At 42.2% G+C, this 18,112-nt stretch overlaps 1 protein-coding gene across 2 annotated transcripts in view; it reads left to right on the top strand.

Moving 5' to 3' along the window:
- The window catches only part of KCNQ3 (potassium voltage-gated channel subfamily Q member 3), a 364,765-nt gene extending 346,914 nt beyond the window's left edge, over positions 1-17,851 (top strand). The window contains exons 12-15 of one of the 2 annotated variants that reach the window (XM_034966614.4): positions 713-844; positions 4,325-4,423; positions 6,452-6,536; positions 8,732-17,851. In XM_034966614.4, the coding sequence (XP_034822505.1) occupies positions 713-844; positions 4,325-4,423; positions 6,452-6,536; positions 8,732-9,466 (1,051 nt within the window). In that variant the 3' untranslated portion in view covers positions 9,467-17,851. The remainder of the gene's footprint in view (positions 1-712; positions 845-4,324; positions 4,424-6,451; positions 6,537-8,731) is intronic. The other variant, XM_014346019.4, reaches the window with a different exon arrangement.
- The last annotated feature ends 261 nt before the right edge of the window (positions 17,852-18,112 follow it).

Raw genomic sequence — 18,112 nt, 5'->3', positions numbered from 1 at the left:
CTCAACAGAAGTTAACTTTATGATGAGGCTCCCAAGGAACAATACCCATCAGGGGTGACGTGATTGCTTTCCAGGGAGGAACCAATAAAGGATGGAGGTGAGGCTTTGATTTCATCTACCAGTTCTGGGTGCCCCACTTTATAAGGAACCTGAGAAAACTCAGGGAACAGAAGCCAGCTTTTCTTTTCTAGGAGCTCCCAAGCAAAATAATTAAAGAGGCTCTTGAGGATGAGATATATCAGCTGTCCTCAAATAGCAAGCAGTGTGACAGTGATTAACAGCATCAGCCTTGTCAGCATCCTGTCTGGGTTTGAGGACCAGCTCAGCCCTTATTAGCTATATGGCCCTGGGATGATGCTGAAGGTCCAAATCACAATCACATCATCTATAAATGGATCTGTTATCAGGATTGTTCATAAAGCATTAATTAAGCTCATGGTCTGGCATACAGTGAATGCTCAATAAATGTTAGCTCTTATTAATACTATGATTTGCTTATTATTCAAATGATTGAAGGGAGTAATCCTGATGGAGATGTACCAACTCTGTGTGTTCCAAGGGGTAGAACCAGAAGCAAACATTGGAAGTTCTTCCAGCAAGCTCTTTTATCTTTGGTTCTTTTCTCCCCCTGCCCTGGAGTTTGCTAGCCTTCTGTTATAGCTCCCTGCACTCTCCACATGGGATGCACAAATGCCTCTACTTTGCCTTGCAGAATTCTACAATTCCGTCTCTATAAAAAAAAATTCAAGGAGACTTTGAGGCCTTACGATGTGAAGGATGTGATTGAGCAGTATTCTGCCGGGCATCTCGACATGCTTTCCAGGATAAAGTACCTTCAGACCAGGTGAGACAGTCACATCTGGAGGGACTGCGCTCCCCTCAAAGCCATATGAACCTTAGAGTTTAAGGTGAGAGGTATTCAGAAATAATTCAAAATGCAGGGAGAGAGTTTAAGAAGACAAATATCCACGAAGCCTTGTGGATGTCTAGGCCAACAAAGCACCAGATCGGACAGACTGTGAAATAGCTGTATGCCATTGCCGTGGCCAAGGTCAGCACCCTGATCAGGCCTGTCAGAGAGGAGAAAGCACACGTTTAAATGACTTCTGACTGTGATGCTTTCGATGTTGCCAACAAAACAGGATCATCCGAATTAAACCGAATCCAGCTGCCTAATTCTAAATACAATTCTTTACCATATTTAAAAGTGTTCCTCAGGTATTACTTATAATAGTGAAAGAGATGGAAATAGCATCAATGCCTAACTAATAATTGCCATCATTTTTATTGAACTCCTGAGTACTCCACCTACGTGTTTATACTCCCTTATGAAATCACAAGATATTGCATTAGAGTGCCATTTTTCCAATGAGGAAACTGAAGCTGAAAGGACAGAGTACCCACCCAGCTAGCAGGGAGCAGAGCTGGGAATCAAACCAGCTCCAACTGATTAGAAAGTCTCTATTCTCTCTAATACACCATATTTCCTTAATTATAAAACGATGGGTATGGAAAGAATGGCACCTGCTCTCATTAAAATGTTATGCAGTCATTGGTTGGGCACGGTGGCTCATGCCTATAATCCCAGCACTTTGGGAGGCCAGGGCAGGTGGATCAGTTGAGGTCAGGAGTTCCAGACCAGCCTGACCAACATGGTGAAACCCCCTCTCTACTAAAAATACAAAAAAACAAATCCAGGCATGGTGGTGCACGCCTGTAATCTCAGCTACTTGGGAGGCTGAGATGGAAGAATCGCTTGAACCTGGGGGGCGGAGGTTGCAGTGAGCCAAGATTGCACCACTGCACTTCAGCCTGGGTGACAGAGTGAGACTGCATCTCAAAAAAAAAAAAAAAAAAAAGTTATGCAGCCGTAAAATAATATTTAGAAAAAGTATATAATGAGATTTTTTAAATTATATGATTTGTGGATATATATGCATGATATAATTACCAATAATACATGTGGACATGTGTGTACACATACATATGCATATGTATGTATCTATAGTGCATATGTATGTTTATATGTCATGTATGTCACAGAATATACTCTGCCTAGACCTTGTGATGATGTTAACTAATATATAGGTATGATATGATTCTAAACACTTGCACACATATGCTTATTCAGAAATACACAGGACATGCACACACTTTCCCATATCAGGGCCTGGAGAAAAGGAGTTAAGACTTCCCCTGAGAGACTGCAGTGGCTGTACTGAGATGATGACTCCATATGTGACTTTTTTTTTCTACTTTTAAAATGTATCAAATCTTTAATAAGCTGTAAAAATGCCCTTTTAAAAAGCATTTTGTAAAAACGGGCAGTTATGATGTCAATAGCCATGGAATAACAGTCAGGAAACCAAAATCCTATTGCAGTTCACTCTCTGACATGTGTGAGATTTCCAATGGACACGCGTCCTCTCTGGGCCTCAGCTTCCCTGTCCAAGTGATGTTGTCCCACTGGAGTGTCCTGCTAGAGAACAGGAACATCACACTGACTGGGTTGGAAGTTAATGATGCTATCTGTCAGCTTGGAGGTGTAATTCTCCATGGCCTTTCTCTTTTCTTTTCTTTTTTTTTTTTTTTTGAGATAGATGGAGTCTCACTCTGTCACCCAGGCTGGAGTGCAGTGGCACGATCTTGGCTCACTGCAACCTCTGCCTCCCGGGTTCAAGTGATTCTCCTGCCTCAACTTCCCAAGTAGCTGGGACTAGAGGCGTGTGCCACCATACCCGGCTAATTTTTTATTTTTAGTAGAGATGGGGTTTCACCGTGCTGGCCAGGCTGATCTCGAACTTCTGACCTCAGGTGATTCAGCCTCCCAAACTGCTGGTATTACAGGCGTCAGCCACTGCACCCAGCAGGCCTTTCTTTATCCCTAACTGGCATATCAACTTTGACTTCCTAGTATAGTGGCAGGCACAGAGTCAGTGCTCACTGCCTGCCGAATGAATAGATGTGTGAACAAATTTTGAGCTTAACATGCTGTTATTTATGCAAGTATGGCTCTCCGAGAGACGAGGATGAAGCATGATGTCTAAGGCATGCCAGACTCCAAAAATACCAGCCAATTTTAATAAGCATAGAGTGGACTATGACAGTGGCATAGTTTTTGCTACTTATTAAGCAAATGTGTTTCTAGCATTTGTGGCTGGAGGGTGAACATCTGGACCTCTGATTGCATATCCCCAGCCATGCTGACCTTGCGGGGCAAGAGAGAAAGAAAGTGCCGTCAGTGGAGGAGCAGCTGGGTTTCCAAGGAGGAGACGGAAGGAGCCATGACTGTTTCAGGGTGCATAGTCTTAATGGTCCTGGACCTGTAATAAGCCTTCAAGCCTGCTTTCCCTCCCACCCCTGTCCCAACCTACAGTGTGACAGGCAACATTTCTTTCCTATTGGTCCAGGCATAGAGCAGGAACCAGTGACTCACAGAGTAGTATGCAGCCATAAAAAAGAACAAGATCATGTCGAACAAGATCATGTCTTTTGCAGGAACATGGTTGGAGCTGGAGGCTATTATCCTTAGCAAACTAATGCAGGAACAGAAACCCATATACAGTGTGTTCTCACTTACAGGTGGTAGCTAAATGTTAGGAACTTATGAACACAAAGAAGGAAACAGGTTCTGGGGTCTTCTTGAGGGGGTAGGGTGGTAGGAGGGAGAGTAGCAGAAAAGATAACCCCCATGACACATGTTTACCTATGTAACAAACCTTCACCTGTACCCCCAAACCTAAAATAAAAGTTATTTAAAAAGGAGCTGGTGCCTCATGCAGAAATAGAAATAGGAATGGAAGCTGGTGTTGGATCTATCTTTCTACTGGCCAGAGATGCCCACAGAGCAGCAGTGATGTGTGCAGCTGAATATGTAGCCTAGGATTTGTCTGTAAAGCTCCCTAACTAGATGTTTTTGGAAGGGATAGAAGAATTGGAAGACAAGACAGGTTTGCAGTCCACCTATGACATTTCCTATGAAAAAAAAAAAAATAACAAGATGCAGCCGTCACCTCTCTCAGTGGTTTGTCTGCCTCCCTCTCTCCTGGGATAGAAAGATGCTTTCAGTATCACCAGATCAAAAACAAGCGGAAGAATATACCGAGGTTATAGGTTCTCTCTGACTCTGTCTTTCTCTCTGTAGCTAGTATGCACTCTGTCTTTCCTCTCCTCTCCTCCCCTCTCCTCTCCTCACTTCCTCTCCTCTCCTCTCCTCTTATATATTCCAAACCCTTATCTCATTCTAGAGAGAATAGAATGATTTGTTTTCCTGTCAAAACAAAGCTCTGTGTAATTTAATCCCTGCTCTGTTTGTTTCTTTCAGAATAGATATGATTTTCACCCCTGGACCTCCCTCCACGCCAAAACACAAGAAGTCTCAGAAAGGGTCAGCATTCACCTTCCCATCCCAGCAATCTCCCAGGTGGGGCCAGTGGACATGGACTGATGGGCCAGGGGTGCAAAGTTTGTAAAGCATCCCCACCCCCAAACCTCTGCTGGGGTCCTTTATGTGGGTGAAGTTGTCACTCTCCTAAGTAAAATGAAGAAAGAGTTTGAAGCTTGTTTCAGTTGGTGGCCATTTGAAAGGTTTCTGTACAAAAATGTTCTCACTCCTCTTCCCAGACCATGTGGATGACATTTCTTCCTGTAACTTTTGAAAATGATAACAGCCCCACCTGTTTCCCTGTTACAAAACAAGAGGAGACTTATGAGCTTTATTGAAACAGGAAGAAAACTTCATATCAGCAGAACCCAGAGCATTCTCCATCCTGCATAATTACCTTTGAGTTGATTGATACCCCTCCCAGGACAAAGCCAGAGAAGACACTCAGATATCAGCCCCCTGACAACATTGTAACACAGAGAGCTTTGTCTCTTAACAGAGCAGCTCTTCTCCTTCCAAAGCTTCACAATTTTGAATAAGATGTTCTTTAGAAAATCCACTGCCTAAATTTACATCTCTTTATTCCCAAATGTCTTCAAGGCAGGTAACACAATGAGTGAGGGAGTTAGGCTTAAGAAATATTATGAACCTTCCACTTATAAAAGAATCAAGAGGCCGGGCATGGTGGCTTACGCCTGTAATCCCAGCACTTCAGGAGGCTGAGGCGGGTGGATCATGAGGTCAGGAGCTCGAGACCAGCCTGGCCAACATAGTGAAACCCCATCTCTACTAAAAATACAAAAATTAGCTGGGCGTGGTGGCGCCTGCCTGTAGTCCCAGCTACTTGGGAGGCTGAGGCAGGAGAATCGCTTGAACCAGGGAGTCAGAGGTTGCAGTGAGCCGAGATCATGCCACTGCATTCCAGCCTGGCAACAGAGTGAGACTCCATCTCAAAAAAAAAAAAAAAAAAAAGAATCAAGAGCATTAACGTGATGATAGAAAGCAATTTAATATTTTAATATTTAACCTCAGCCCTGGGGATAGAATAGGGAGTGGTGGGACCATGGGCACCTGGAGAATGCATGCCCCATCTAAAGGAGGTAGGAATGAAGGCTCTACCTTCTTTTAGAAATGAGGGCCCTACCTTCTTTTAGGGATGCAGATCCTCTGTTTCCAGAAAACAGAATATCCAGCTTTTACATGAAATTCTCAATTTTTGAGATGGCTTACATGTTTTAAAACCCCGTGCAGGCCAAAGAAAACACTAGCCAGCTGGATTTAGCACATGGACCACCAGTTTTTGACATCTTTTTAAAATTTAGGGCTTCGCAGCCAAAGACTATCCTACTAAGGCAGGATTCAGTAGCCTTTGAGAGAGAGAAATCAACTGTTGAGAAAGTGCCTAGCATGAATGGTTTCTAGCAAATAGCTAGACTCCCTGAAAGTTCTATCTGCAAAAAAACATAAAAATGTTGAAACTAACCAGAATTAAGCAGATATTAACTGTGGATAACCAAAAATCAAATTCAGCACACATTTCAATTCCATTCCTCACCAATGTCATCTTTTGCATCATGTTCAAGATTTGGGATTCTTCATTCTTATTAAAATTGGCCAGATGAAATATTTATACCCACTGTAAGTAATTTCAGACATTAGATGATGACCCCTTCTCCACCTGCACACACACACTCAGAGTAAAAGTCTCAGATCTCAAATCTAAGAATGAAAGGCTAAGGAATTTAATTTAAAGGAACTAGATACGCTAGGTACTGTTAGGTGCTTTATAATATTTAACACAAAGCAAAGCCTCCTTAATAGCAGCTTGATATTTGGCTTCAAATTTTCCTACAGTGGAGGTAAACATGAGATACCAGTGTTGAATGCAGAAAAACTCTGACCTTTCCTGACTCACATATGCCTCCAGAGTTGATTGGTGCTCTTTTATGCCACACTAGTGTGAGGGTGAGAACGATGGCTCTGTTGGCCATGGCCTGCCTAGCCGAAATTACCTTGCATAGCAAAAATAGATATAATGATCTTATAGGAGTGTTCGCTTCTTCTTAGGAATGAACCATATGTAGCCAGACCATCCACATCAGAAATCGAAGACCAAAGCATGATGGGGAAGTTTGTAAAAGTTGAAAGACAGGTAAGTCTTTTCTTCCTCTCACCAAAAACTGGATCTGTGACATTTATTTTCAAATGCCATTTCTTTTTTTTCTTTCTTTCGTTTTTTTTTTTTTAGACGAAGGTTCACTCTGTTGCCCAGGCTGGAGTGCAATGGCGCGATCTTGACTCACTGCAACCTCTGCCTCCCAGGTTCAAGTGATTCTCCTGCCTCAGCCTCCTGAGGAGCTGAGATTACAGGCGCCTGCCATCATGCCCAGCTAATTTTTGTATTTTTAGTAGAGATGGGGTTTCACCATGTTGGCCAGGCTGGTCTCGAACTCCTGACCTCAGGTGATCTGCCCAACTCGGCCTACCAAAGTGCTGGGATTACAGACATGAGCCACTGCGCCCGGTCCTCACCATTGTTTTTCAAAGGGAGATAAGATACTTGAGTACTACTACCTACCATTCAAAAAAGATATGGAAATCAAATCACTGATTCAGCATTTACTGAGTGATCACGTGCAAGTTAATTAATTGTTCTGAGCCTCAGTTTTCCTCATCTGTAGTATGGGGATTATAATACCTTATTAGGTTGCTGTGAGGACTGAGTTGATACATGAAAATTACCCATAATATTAGCGGGCACAGTGAACACTTGATAATAGCTACAATTATCAAGCATTTCATGGTGACCCCTTAGGAAATGTTAGTGACCTGCAACTGCATGTTGTGTGTCCTCCTTTTCTCAATGTCCAGGCAGTGGGTTGCCTGCGTGAAGAGGCCGGGAGGAGGGCAGGCACAGGTGAGATCCATTCAAGGTGGAAAGAGAAACCCGCTCACTCACAGCACCATGCAGCTCACTCTTGCTTTCACAGCAAACAGCTCATAATCTAGCATCATCTGCCTAACTCTACATTAGATAAATGGTACTGCCAGTTTTTCAAGGATCATAGTAATCCTTTTGTTTTATTCAAAACCCTAAATGGGACCCGTGCAGGAGAGGTAGAAGCAAATCTGAATTATTCCTTTTTGTTGTATCAAGAATTTTGTTTTCATTTTAAATTTTAATTTATAATTTCCACTCTATTTCTCAGTGTCTGTTCTCTTGCCTGTGAAATAGAGATAATAATAGTATCCATCTTGGGGGATTGTCATAAAATTCACAAAAGTCAATAAAGTGTATAAGACAGAGTCAGATTGTAAGTTTTCTAACTGACCCTTGTCAGTTATTATTGAGGCTCAGATGCTATCCTGGCATCTGCTGATCATGGTGCTCACATCCTCACCTGTAAAATAGGGTGATACACCTGACGACAGTGTTTCCTGGTGAGTCGTGAATTGTCAAAGCAAGAACATCACACACGTGTGCACACACACTCATGTATATTCATTCACAAAAGTTCAAGTAAGGTACCAATTTAGGCAGGCAAGAGCAAGCTGCTAGGTAGGGTCTTCAGTTCTGAGAAGCTCAGTTCTTGCTAACCACTGCCCTTGTATTTTTAGGGCTTAAATCACCATGTAGAAGAAACATAGACTAACAGTCCACATGCTTCTGTCTAAGGAAATGTTCCTAAATTGAGAACTCTTGCTCCTTGACCCAGGCAACATTAGCAAGGCCACTTCCTCCTCTAGGGGACACAGCAGGCCTGTAACACTTCAAAGCATCTCTCTGCTTTCCGCCTTTGCTTCCTAGAAGACCTTGCCTAGGTTTTCTCTAGATTAACATTAATACCTGGTGTGCAAGGCTTGCAAGTAGGAGGCACAAAATAAATTATTAGCTGTTTTTATTATTAAGAGTTGCAAGAATTATCTTCCCTTCTGAAAAGTAAATACAGTATTAGAATATTTCCTTCCGGTCAGGCACGGTGGTTCATGCCTGTAATCCCAGCATTTTGGGAGGCCAAGGTGGGTGGATCACGAGGTCAGTTCAAGACCAGCCTGGCCAAGATGGTGAAACCCCGTCTCTACTAATAATACAAACATTAGCCTGGCATGGTGGCAGGTGCCTGTAATCCCAGCTGCTTGGGAGGCTGAGGCATAGAATTGCTTGAACCCGGGAGGCGGAAGTTGCAGTGAGCCCAGATCGCGCCACTGCACTCCAGCCTGGGTGACAGACTGAGACTTCGTCTCAAAAAAAAAAAAAAAAAAAAAAAAGAATATTTCCTGCCAACCAATAGCAACGATCCCCACCCTCAGAGAAAGTGGTAATTCACAGCTCCTTTGATTTTCCAGGTTCAGGACATGGGGAAGAAGCTGGACTTCCTCGTGGATATGCACATGCAACACATGGAACGGTTGCAGGTGCAGGTCACGGAGTATTACCCAACCAAGGGCACCTCCTCGCCAGCTGAAGCAGAGAAGAAAGAGGACAACAGGTATTCCGATTTGAAAACCATCATCTGCAACTATTCTGAGACAGGCCCCCCGGAACCACCCTACAGCTTCCACCAGGTGCCCATTGACAAAGTCAGCCCTTATGGGTTTTTTGCACATGACCCTGTGAACCTGCCCCGAGGGGGACCCAGTTCTGGAAAGGTTCAGGCAACTCCTCCTTCCTTGGCAACAACGTATGTGGAGAGGCCCACGGTCCTGCCTATCTTGACTCTTCTCGACTCCCGAGTGAGCTGCCACTCCCAGGCTGACCTGCAGGGCCCCTACTCGGACCGAATCTCCCCCCGGCAGAGACGTAGCATCACGCGAGACAGCGACACACCTCTGTCCCTGATGTCGGTCAACCACGAGGAGCTGGAGAGGTCTCCAAGTGGCTTCAGCATCTCCCAGGACAGAGATGATTATGTGTTCGGCCCCAATGGGGGGTCGAGCTGGATGAGGGAGAAGCGGTACCTCGCCGAGGGTGAGACGGACACAGACACCGACCCCTTCACGCCCAGCGGCTCCATGCCTCTGTCGTCCACAGGGGATGGGATTTCTGATTCAGTATGGACCCCTTCCAATAAGCCCATTTAAAAGAGGTCACTGGCTGACCCCTCCTTGTAATGTAGACAGACTTTGTATAGTTCACTTACTCTCACACCTGACGCTTACCAGCGGGGACACCAATGGCTGCATCAAATGCATGCGTGTGCGTGGTGGCCCCACCCAGGCAGGGGCTTCCCACAGCCTCTTCCTCCCCATGTCACCACAACAAAGTGCTTCCTTTTCAGCATGGTTTGCATGACTTTACACTATATAAATGGTTCCGCTAATCTCTTCTAGGATACACATTTATCTGCTGTTCTTACTTTTAATCACGATTGGACCAGTACAGGGAGAAATTACTGATGAGCCATTCTTTTTGTCTGTTTGGTTGGCTGGTTTGGGTTTTGGTTTGGTAAGCAGAGAAAGTAGTTTAAGTTATTTCTAGGATCACTGCCCTCTTGTGTAAAACGCTCCAGCAATTAACTGTTTTTGAAAGCAAGGAAATAATTTTCTCAACAAAACCACATTGTGTATCAGTGGGGCTGCCTACTGAGCTAACATTAGGAAAGGAATGAGATAGTCATTTTGTCTCTAAAACAAAGAATTTAAACAAATATTTAAGGCAAAACCTTTTAAAAGCTCTCCAAAAGACCTCACTTGGCCTGATGTTACTTAGTATCATGCCTCAGTTTCCTTATCTGTAAAAAGTGGTGGTAATGCCAAGTGTAGCATTTCTGATGAGTTATGAATTGGCTGGCAGGGAGAAAACACACACACACACACACACACAAAGTTAAAATAGTTTCCAATTTACGTAGCCATGGACAATGGAATTTATCAGAAGTGAAGTGCCCCTCTGGGCAGGAGCTAAGTTCAGTGCCTTTAAAATGAAGTTCCAACTCCCATTTCTTCCCATGATACTGAAGTACAAAATATCCATCTAAAATAGAAATTAAAGTCAAGAAGGCACACAGAAATTATCTAGTCCAAGGACTTCCTTTTATAAATGAAGAATCTTAGGCTCCAGTAAAGTGACACACCCAGAGTCACTCAGTTGTCCCATAGAGAACCAGGACTCAAAAGTCAGGTCTGCCCACTCTCCCTGCCCTTGTTTCCCCTCACCACACCACTCTTCCATTTATATAATGCATCCTAGAGATTGTGTCAAGATATATGACTTTGTGTCACGTGGAAAGCACCCAGTTTATCCAGCAGGAGGGGGATTTCCACTTTTATTGCAAAACATGCTTGCTTGATGCAATGCATTTCAGATCTAGAAAACAATAATGCAAGCAAGCTACATTTACAGATGTGTAAACAGGCAAAATTTCCAGAACCGTCCAATTTTACTTTTCCAAATTTATGGAACCAACCCAGATTTTTTAAATGAAAATACTAAAACCATATGTAACCGTAAGACAAGCTAAAATGTAAGCAGACAGCCTGGGAAGCACTGCCCTACTGTACAGGTGTGATATTAAGCACAAGCCATCCTCTGGCCTCTTATGAGATGTTGTTATTCTCTGAAAAACTTCGATGGAAAAGGTTTCTGTTAGGCTTAGACTGAATTAGCTAAATGACCACACCACAGTATTATTGTATCACTCTTCTCACACACCTAGGCACTGGTTGTGGATAGTTGCCATGGTGACAATCAAGATAATCCAGATGACCTAAACAAATGTCTGTATGCAGCTGACACTGCTATTCTCCCTCACAGTCTTGTCAAGAGCCACAGTAGCTATGGCAGACGTTTGGTTGATGGTTTCATCATTTCCTAATACAAGAGTCTGGCACTATGTTGGAGAGAGGAATCACTTCCTCAGAGATAGGTTACTTTCAACTCACATGTCAACAGTTACTGTACAAAAAGCTCAGAATACAGAAATGATTAGAGCTTGACCCCTGACCTTAGGAACTTACTTAGAACCAAAGCCCAAAGTCCCAGGCCAAGGGCAGACATTGTGAGCAGCAGAAGGGTGTTTTTTATGGAGAGCCCCACAAATGGATGGGTGTAGACCTTGAAGTCTGAGATGGGAAATATACCAGAATGCTCAATGCATCAGACATGAAGCCCCATGGGCTTCCATTTGACATGCTGGCAATCTGAAGGACAAAGGGCATGGGTTATTTGGGCCTTTTCCCCACTCCTTCAATATGGCTGAAAGTGCCAGTGGGGATTACAACCTAAGAAACCCTATGCCCCTTCCTGAGGGCTTGATTATTGAATCCTGATCTTCCTGGAATCTTTCACTTGAGATGATCACCTGCCTAACATCCAACATGTTACTATGCTCTTCTTTATGTACATGAGTTACTGGAAACCAACAATAAAGGAGAGTGAGTCATACTCTCCACATATGCACCAATTAATTTTGTAACTTATTAATATTCTTGAAGAACTTACTATCTTAGGTATTTTACCAATAGATGCATTTTCCAGCAACTCAATGGAGTTCTACCTTAAAGTATTTACCATTGATCCAAAATTGGAGGAACTACCTTAGATTCTTTTAATAACCTAGAAAGGATTGGAGCTTGTGTTATTTCCTAAACCATAGGCAGGCAGTCTAGCTTCCCTGCTGGATCATAAGACCAGGACAGCAGAGATTGGGTTTGTATTGATCAGTAGTAGGGAAGTATTGATCGTCTAACATCTAGTAAGTTGTCTTTATCAGTATAGACATAGACAAAATACATGTTTTATGAATGAATAAATAATAATAACCTTAAGAGCTGTTTTTTTCCCATTTAAGAAAACAAAAAGGAAAAGAGAAAAATGATCTTCTGGAATAACTCTGCTTTGATATTCCCCTTTTGTTCCCCCAAAAAATATATTCCAGAAAGGCAAACCAAACCTGCTCAAGTTGCCTATGCACAGACAATCTCAACAATATGGCTCACAGTGAGCAAGCAGAAATTCAGGGTCTGGAATTGAATGTGAGTTATGGGAAGAAACAGTGTGTGCTTTCACAAAGATCCTTTTGTCAGACAAAGGAACAGCATGATAATCCAATGGAACTGGTTAACAACATGACCCAAGATGACATGACCACAGATATACTAGTCGTTCTGAAACTTGCCCAAGAAATTGCAATCGTTTCAGCAGAACTCCATGAAATATTGACAAATTAATTCCATCATCAAAGTAGGAGGGATATTATCAGGTAAAACTATGATCTCATGTATGTATTTGGTCTTTCTGGGTCACAATGTGACATGAAAAATTTTAAAGGTCATATTTTAGCAAGATCAAAATGAATTAGATAAATCAACTTCACAAATGTTAAGCGAAACATGATCCTATTGAGCTGAGAAAGAAATACTTGAGATCGTTTGAGTTTTGACTATCAAATGTCAGCACAAAAGCAAATATCAAAAGCTTAAGAAAAAAATATTTCAGGAAAAGAAAAACACATCAAATTGAGAAAGTGCTATTGAATAACTTTGTTTTTAGAACTGGAAATTTAGGCTTAGTAGACATGACATTGATATTACAAAGCCCTAGTTTTCATGAAAACATAACTAGATAATCCCAAGGTGTATAGGTTAAAATGAACTAATTAATCAACAATTATGCATCCTGTGTCTATTTTGTGCAAGGTATTTCCTAGACACTGTAGTTTAAAAGAATAATTTCCTGTAGAAAAACCTAGTCTAATAGGACCTACTCATAATTTGGCAAAATCATTCTCATAATTCCATGCTACTGAAATGGGGGTGTAATAAAGAAAAAGTCATTTGTTTATTCATTTAACAGGGTTTATTAAGCACCAATATATGCCCAGAACTGTGCAGTGCACTGGAAGTTCAGAGATAGGAAAATCACAGTTTCTGCCATCAAAATGCTAGGAATCTAGAGGTCTCAAACATCAGAGGTCCCTTCAAACTATGTCTACCAGGAAAATAAAATACCTGATTTCATCCCTGCAAACAACTCTATACAGACAGAAATTCTTCCTAGCTTGGAAACTATAGAAAATTGAACATGAAAATGAGAGCAAAGATTCTACATCAAAATGGCAATGATCCAATCAGCCCAGTGAAGGCTGAGTGGGTTGAATGGGGACTTCGAGTTTGGATTCAATGCTTTGAACTTCATAGCTCCAGAGAAGCTGTGCAAAAAGGGGGGATTCTAGGGAATCTGAGGAAGATTGTTGGAGAAACCAGCTTTCTTTCGTCTCCTAATCCCTGCTAAGATTGACACCAGTCAAGGAGCTGAGTTACTTTCATTTCATCATGTTGACCAAGAGAAGCTTATGATACAGACTATGACACAGCACCTATTTCAAGAGAAAGATGTTACTCTACTTATGGGAACCTGCAGATCAAATTCTCCTGGGGCAAGAGAAGAAATTTGTTCTGCAGCCTAAGAAGTCAACTGTACTTTGGACAGTGCTGCCAAACACACCCCAGGATTCTCCCACCCCTGTGCTTTCCCAGAAGATGCCACATAGCTGGTATTTGGTTTTCATGAATAACCAAAGATTCTTATTTGCTTCCTGAACCCCAGGCGTCCTTAGGAATTTGCTTCATGTCCTCACTTGTCCTTGAAGGCTTGTTTTCAGGATGAACTTTTAAAGTCTAAGCTGTTTATATTCAAATCAACCCAACGCTATTGTTGCTGATATTATACCATTCCAAACTGAGCCAACTGGCCCCTAAACAAGCCAGCAGGCAGCCCCTCACTAATGCCCAGTTTAGAACATGTTAGGACCAGGCTATCTGCATAGCTTTAGTGGTTTTAGAAGCCAGTAATGGCAGTGTAAAAGACAGGAATCATACAGAGATGACCTGGAAGAAAATTTGAGTTTCAGCACATTCAAAAGCATTTGACTCTTCTGCCGTGTTTTGATTTTCAAGTGAGACAATCAATGTACACACAAAGCCCCTAGTACAATGACTGATGCATACTAGGGACTGTTCTTTATGTTATTTTTTTTACAGTATGCATGGACTTCATTGTCTCAGTCTTTGGTGTTACTTATGAACTCTAAATTTACACCAAAAAAATTTTTTTTCAGAAAAAGAATCGTGGAGAAACAATCCTAATTATTAAATCAAATGCTTTCACAATTGCTTTTTAAAGAAGTACATCTCTGCAAATAAAAATGCTTGCTCTTGTCTACCACAATAAGGAACAGAAGGAATCTTGGAATGAAGAGAGGCAGGAATGTTGGATCTCAGTGGCTGAGTTGTGGCAATTCCATTGGACATATAGTACCAGATGTTGCACCATCTGGATGATGTGTAGGAGATAAAGCCAAATTGCAAAAATAAAGGACTCATGATTTCCCAAGGAAAGTCAACTGTGCATGGTGGCTATCAGACAACACCCTAGCAATGAATCGGGGAACTTGCAGAAGAAAGAGTTAATGCTTGCTTAAACCTTCCCTGGGGAGATTTGTTCCCAGGCTTTCACGGCTTTAACCTCAGCAACCCTGTAAGAAAATTGTGATTCATATTTTGATTTGTTATCATAGATGCAAAGAGACATAATTTCATGGATTCTAAGATACACAGAGCAAGAAGAGATTTTGATCACCCAGAACAACCACCTGTCTTTTTAGATCAAGAAGCAGAAGCTCAGAGCAAAGAACATCACACCACGTCCCTCAGTGATTGAAGCAGTGATTGAGTCACAGAATAAATCTGGAACTCAGGTCTTCTGATCTTTGCTCCAGATGTTAGAGACAAAACTAAAAGTAAAATACCAAGTGAAATCAAAGCATCACGATTGAGCCCAGAACATGAAAAAGAACTTCCTGGCCCACTTGAGAAACTATTAAACCGAACATACCTTTGGGGACTTCTTCCTTTCTCTGGAATAAGATTGATGTTTCCGTGCTGTGAAAGACGACAATGTTCCTTCTCCCAGAATCCTGCTGTCTTCAAAAGGCCTAGCAAAAACCACTGCTGCTGGGTGCAGTTGAGAAAGGGAATGAAGAACAATCCCATGGCCATGCAGGCACTCCTCCCCTCCACCTCTCTGCCCTCCACCCCTCTGCCCTCTCCTACCTTGTTCCTTCTTGGTCCTGCCATGTTTGGACTGGTTCACCTTTTTGGCCCATCACTTGGGCTCATTCAGCAACAGTCATGCCTTAGGTTACATCCTCATCTATAGGCCAATTAAACAGGGTTTCTTCTTGATAAATCCCTATGGTTTTGATTTTAGGAAGTCAGGCATGATTTCTTTTGGGATCTATATGACCCAAAGTGGCCAGTTTTACCAAAGGTGTCCCTTTGCACTGGGATCTCTGGGTCTCATTTGAACACAGCTTGGGTCCTCTTGCCTTGTCCCAGAGAATCCCCATGTTGTCAGGACATAAGCAGATACTCTAGGGCCTTCACCAAAAGCTACAAAGAAGCAAACAGGACTCAACTTAGGACATCTTATGGTTATGTAACTAAGAGATTATTTTAGGAAGTAAACAGGCCTCTGTTGGCTCAAATGAACATCTTCATTGTTAGTTTCCACTTACATTGTTCTCGGGATAAATCTGCCAGAATTTGGCAGGGCTCCCCAGCAGTCCTTGTGAATCCCTGTGGTAGGATGTTTCCGTTCTCCTGAGTCAGGCTGAAGTGAAAGCTCCTAAGAGATATTCAGAAAGAAGGATGGTCAAGTTCTAGAACAACAATAGTTGGCCCAGCAATTTTAAAGATTGTCATTCTACCTAAGCCTTCATCCTCCAGATAGCACTGTTATGGGCTTAAAATAAGCTTCAAGGGAAATAATGAATTTCTTTGACACCGCCAAAAATCGGCTGTATATAAGAATAACTTGAGAATGGCTTACAATGAGGTAGTCAAAAGCCCAGCTCAGTGCTCAGGAATGTATTTGTAATTCCTCTTAGACTTGTCGAATGGACTGCAATTTGATACCTAAGAGTCATAAAAAATGAGGGCATATTTTATGTTAATGTTCCCTTCTCTTCCTCTGCCCACAAAAGTGAGGTCAGGGAAGGGGAGAGAAACTTATCCTAAGCGCTCCTTATGAGTTGCTTGTGACATGATAGCTCTCTCTAAAGTTCATGCAATCCTCATCGCAACCCCATGAGGGAGATGTTATTGTCTCCATCTTATAGATGAGGAAACTGAAGACAAGACCTTGTCAAAGGTCACACATTGTAAGAAGTAGAGCTGCATATTTAACCAAAGCCCATGGACCTGGAAAGCTCATTCTCTCTCCCCCTTCTTCCTCTCAAATCAGGCCCTAGCTCCTCCACAATGCTTCGGGCTTCTACGTTCACTCAGCTTTACAGTAAAATGATCACAGACCCATGAGTTCCCTGGAGAGTAGAGTGATGCCTGGGTCAGCTGTTCCTCTTGTCTGTTCAGCAGGTCCTTTGAGTGGCTTCACAATCCAGCTGTCAGTGGCAGAAAATAATGCCTCATAAATTATTCACCTGGTTCACATTGGAATCCATTAGCTCTCGGGGCTTGGTGTGGCTGCAGATCATCCACAAGTGCCCCTTGTTCTCTGCCCCCAAGGAGTTCCTGTCATTGTTTTTAACCAAACAAGTTCAAATATCTCCACGTCTCTGCTGACTCTGGTCTTTTGTCTCTAGACTGTACCTTTATTTCTGAGCTCTGAAATTCTGCAGAAACAGGTGAGTCTATAAAAACATTCTGTGGGAGGCCAAAAGCTCAGAACAGTTGTGTCTCTCTTTCTCAGTATTAAAAGATCAAGGTTTCCCATGGAAGCCAACCTGATCTGGTAATTGGGCCCTTCTATACCCCTCTGAATACTTTTCCAAGGAGGGGGCAGTTCCCACCCCCATAGTTCCCCTGAGGGTTAAGAGTCCAGGTGGTGGCCAAGTTGCAAGATTTGGGGCAGCCATTTTGCCAAGGATCAGAGATTCGCTGTCGGAGAGGTAAAGTCGGCTCTGTGCCATCCTGCAAAATCAACTTAGAAAGATAGGTGGACTTCATCAGATTTGTCAGTCCTTCCTTGTTTTAAAGAGAAAAATGATCTCTGCCTTGCTTCAGATAGGATATGGCTATTTTTTTTCCTTCTTTTTCTAATGTAGCAGTGATGGAAAACACCAGTCTTTGAAGAACAAATGGAGGTTCCCAGTGACATGAATCCATTATATTTGATTTTGGATTGTATTTTTTAACCCCTTTTTATGGCATAGAATTCTGGTGCCTTGCTCCCTGGGTTTGTCTCTGTGCTACGAGTAGGCTTTCTTCACATTCTGGCTTACAGGGGAACACAACTATTCCACAAGTGGCCTTTAGTGCTCTTTATAATATGATTTCCTGTAATTTTTAAACTGTATGTGTAATTTATATTCTGGCTCTGTCCAATATTTGAACAACTTTAATAGGTTGATTTCCATATATATTATGCAAATAATTCTTACCTGATTTTTTATGTTCTATCTTAAATAAATACTGCACCACTTATTAATAAATAGACATTTCAGTGATTATGTGGAGGAATGTTATTTGCTTCAAAACAACTTTTATGAGATTGTATTATTTATCATAAACAACACTGACTGTTGCTAACGGAAAAGCTCTAAATATCAACGGCCTAATGCAACAAAGATTTATTTCTTGCTCAAATCACAGTCCAGTGTAGATTGTCTGAGTTTCAAAGAGTGATGCAAGGACTTGGGCTACTGAAGAGCTGGAGTCCTTCACTTCTAGCCAGATTGCCAGGAGGAGAGGCTCTAGAAAAGCCATACC

Source organism: Pan paniscus, chromosome 7, assembly GCF_029289425.2.
Source record: "Pan paniscus chromosome 7, NHGRI_mPanPan1-v2.0_pri, whole genome shotgun sequence".
Lineage (NCBI taxonomy): Eukaryota > Metazoa > Chordata > Mammalia > Primates > Hominidae > Pan > Pan paniscus.
Note: the sequence above shows the minus strand (reverse complement) of the source record. Positions and strands in the feature narration are given on the sequence as shown.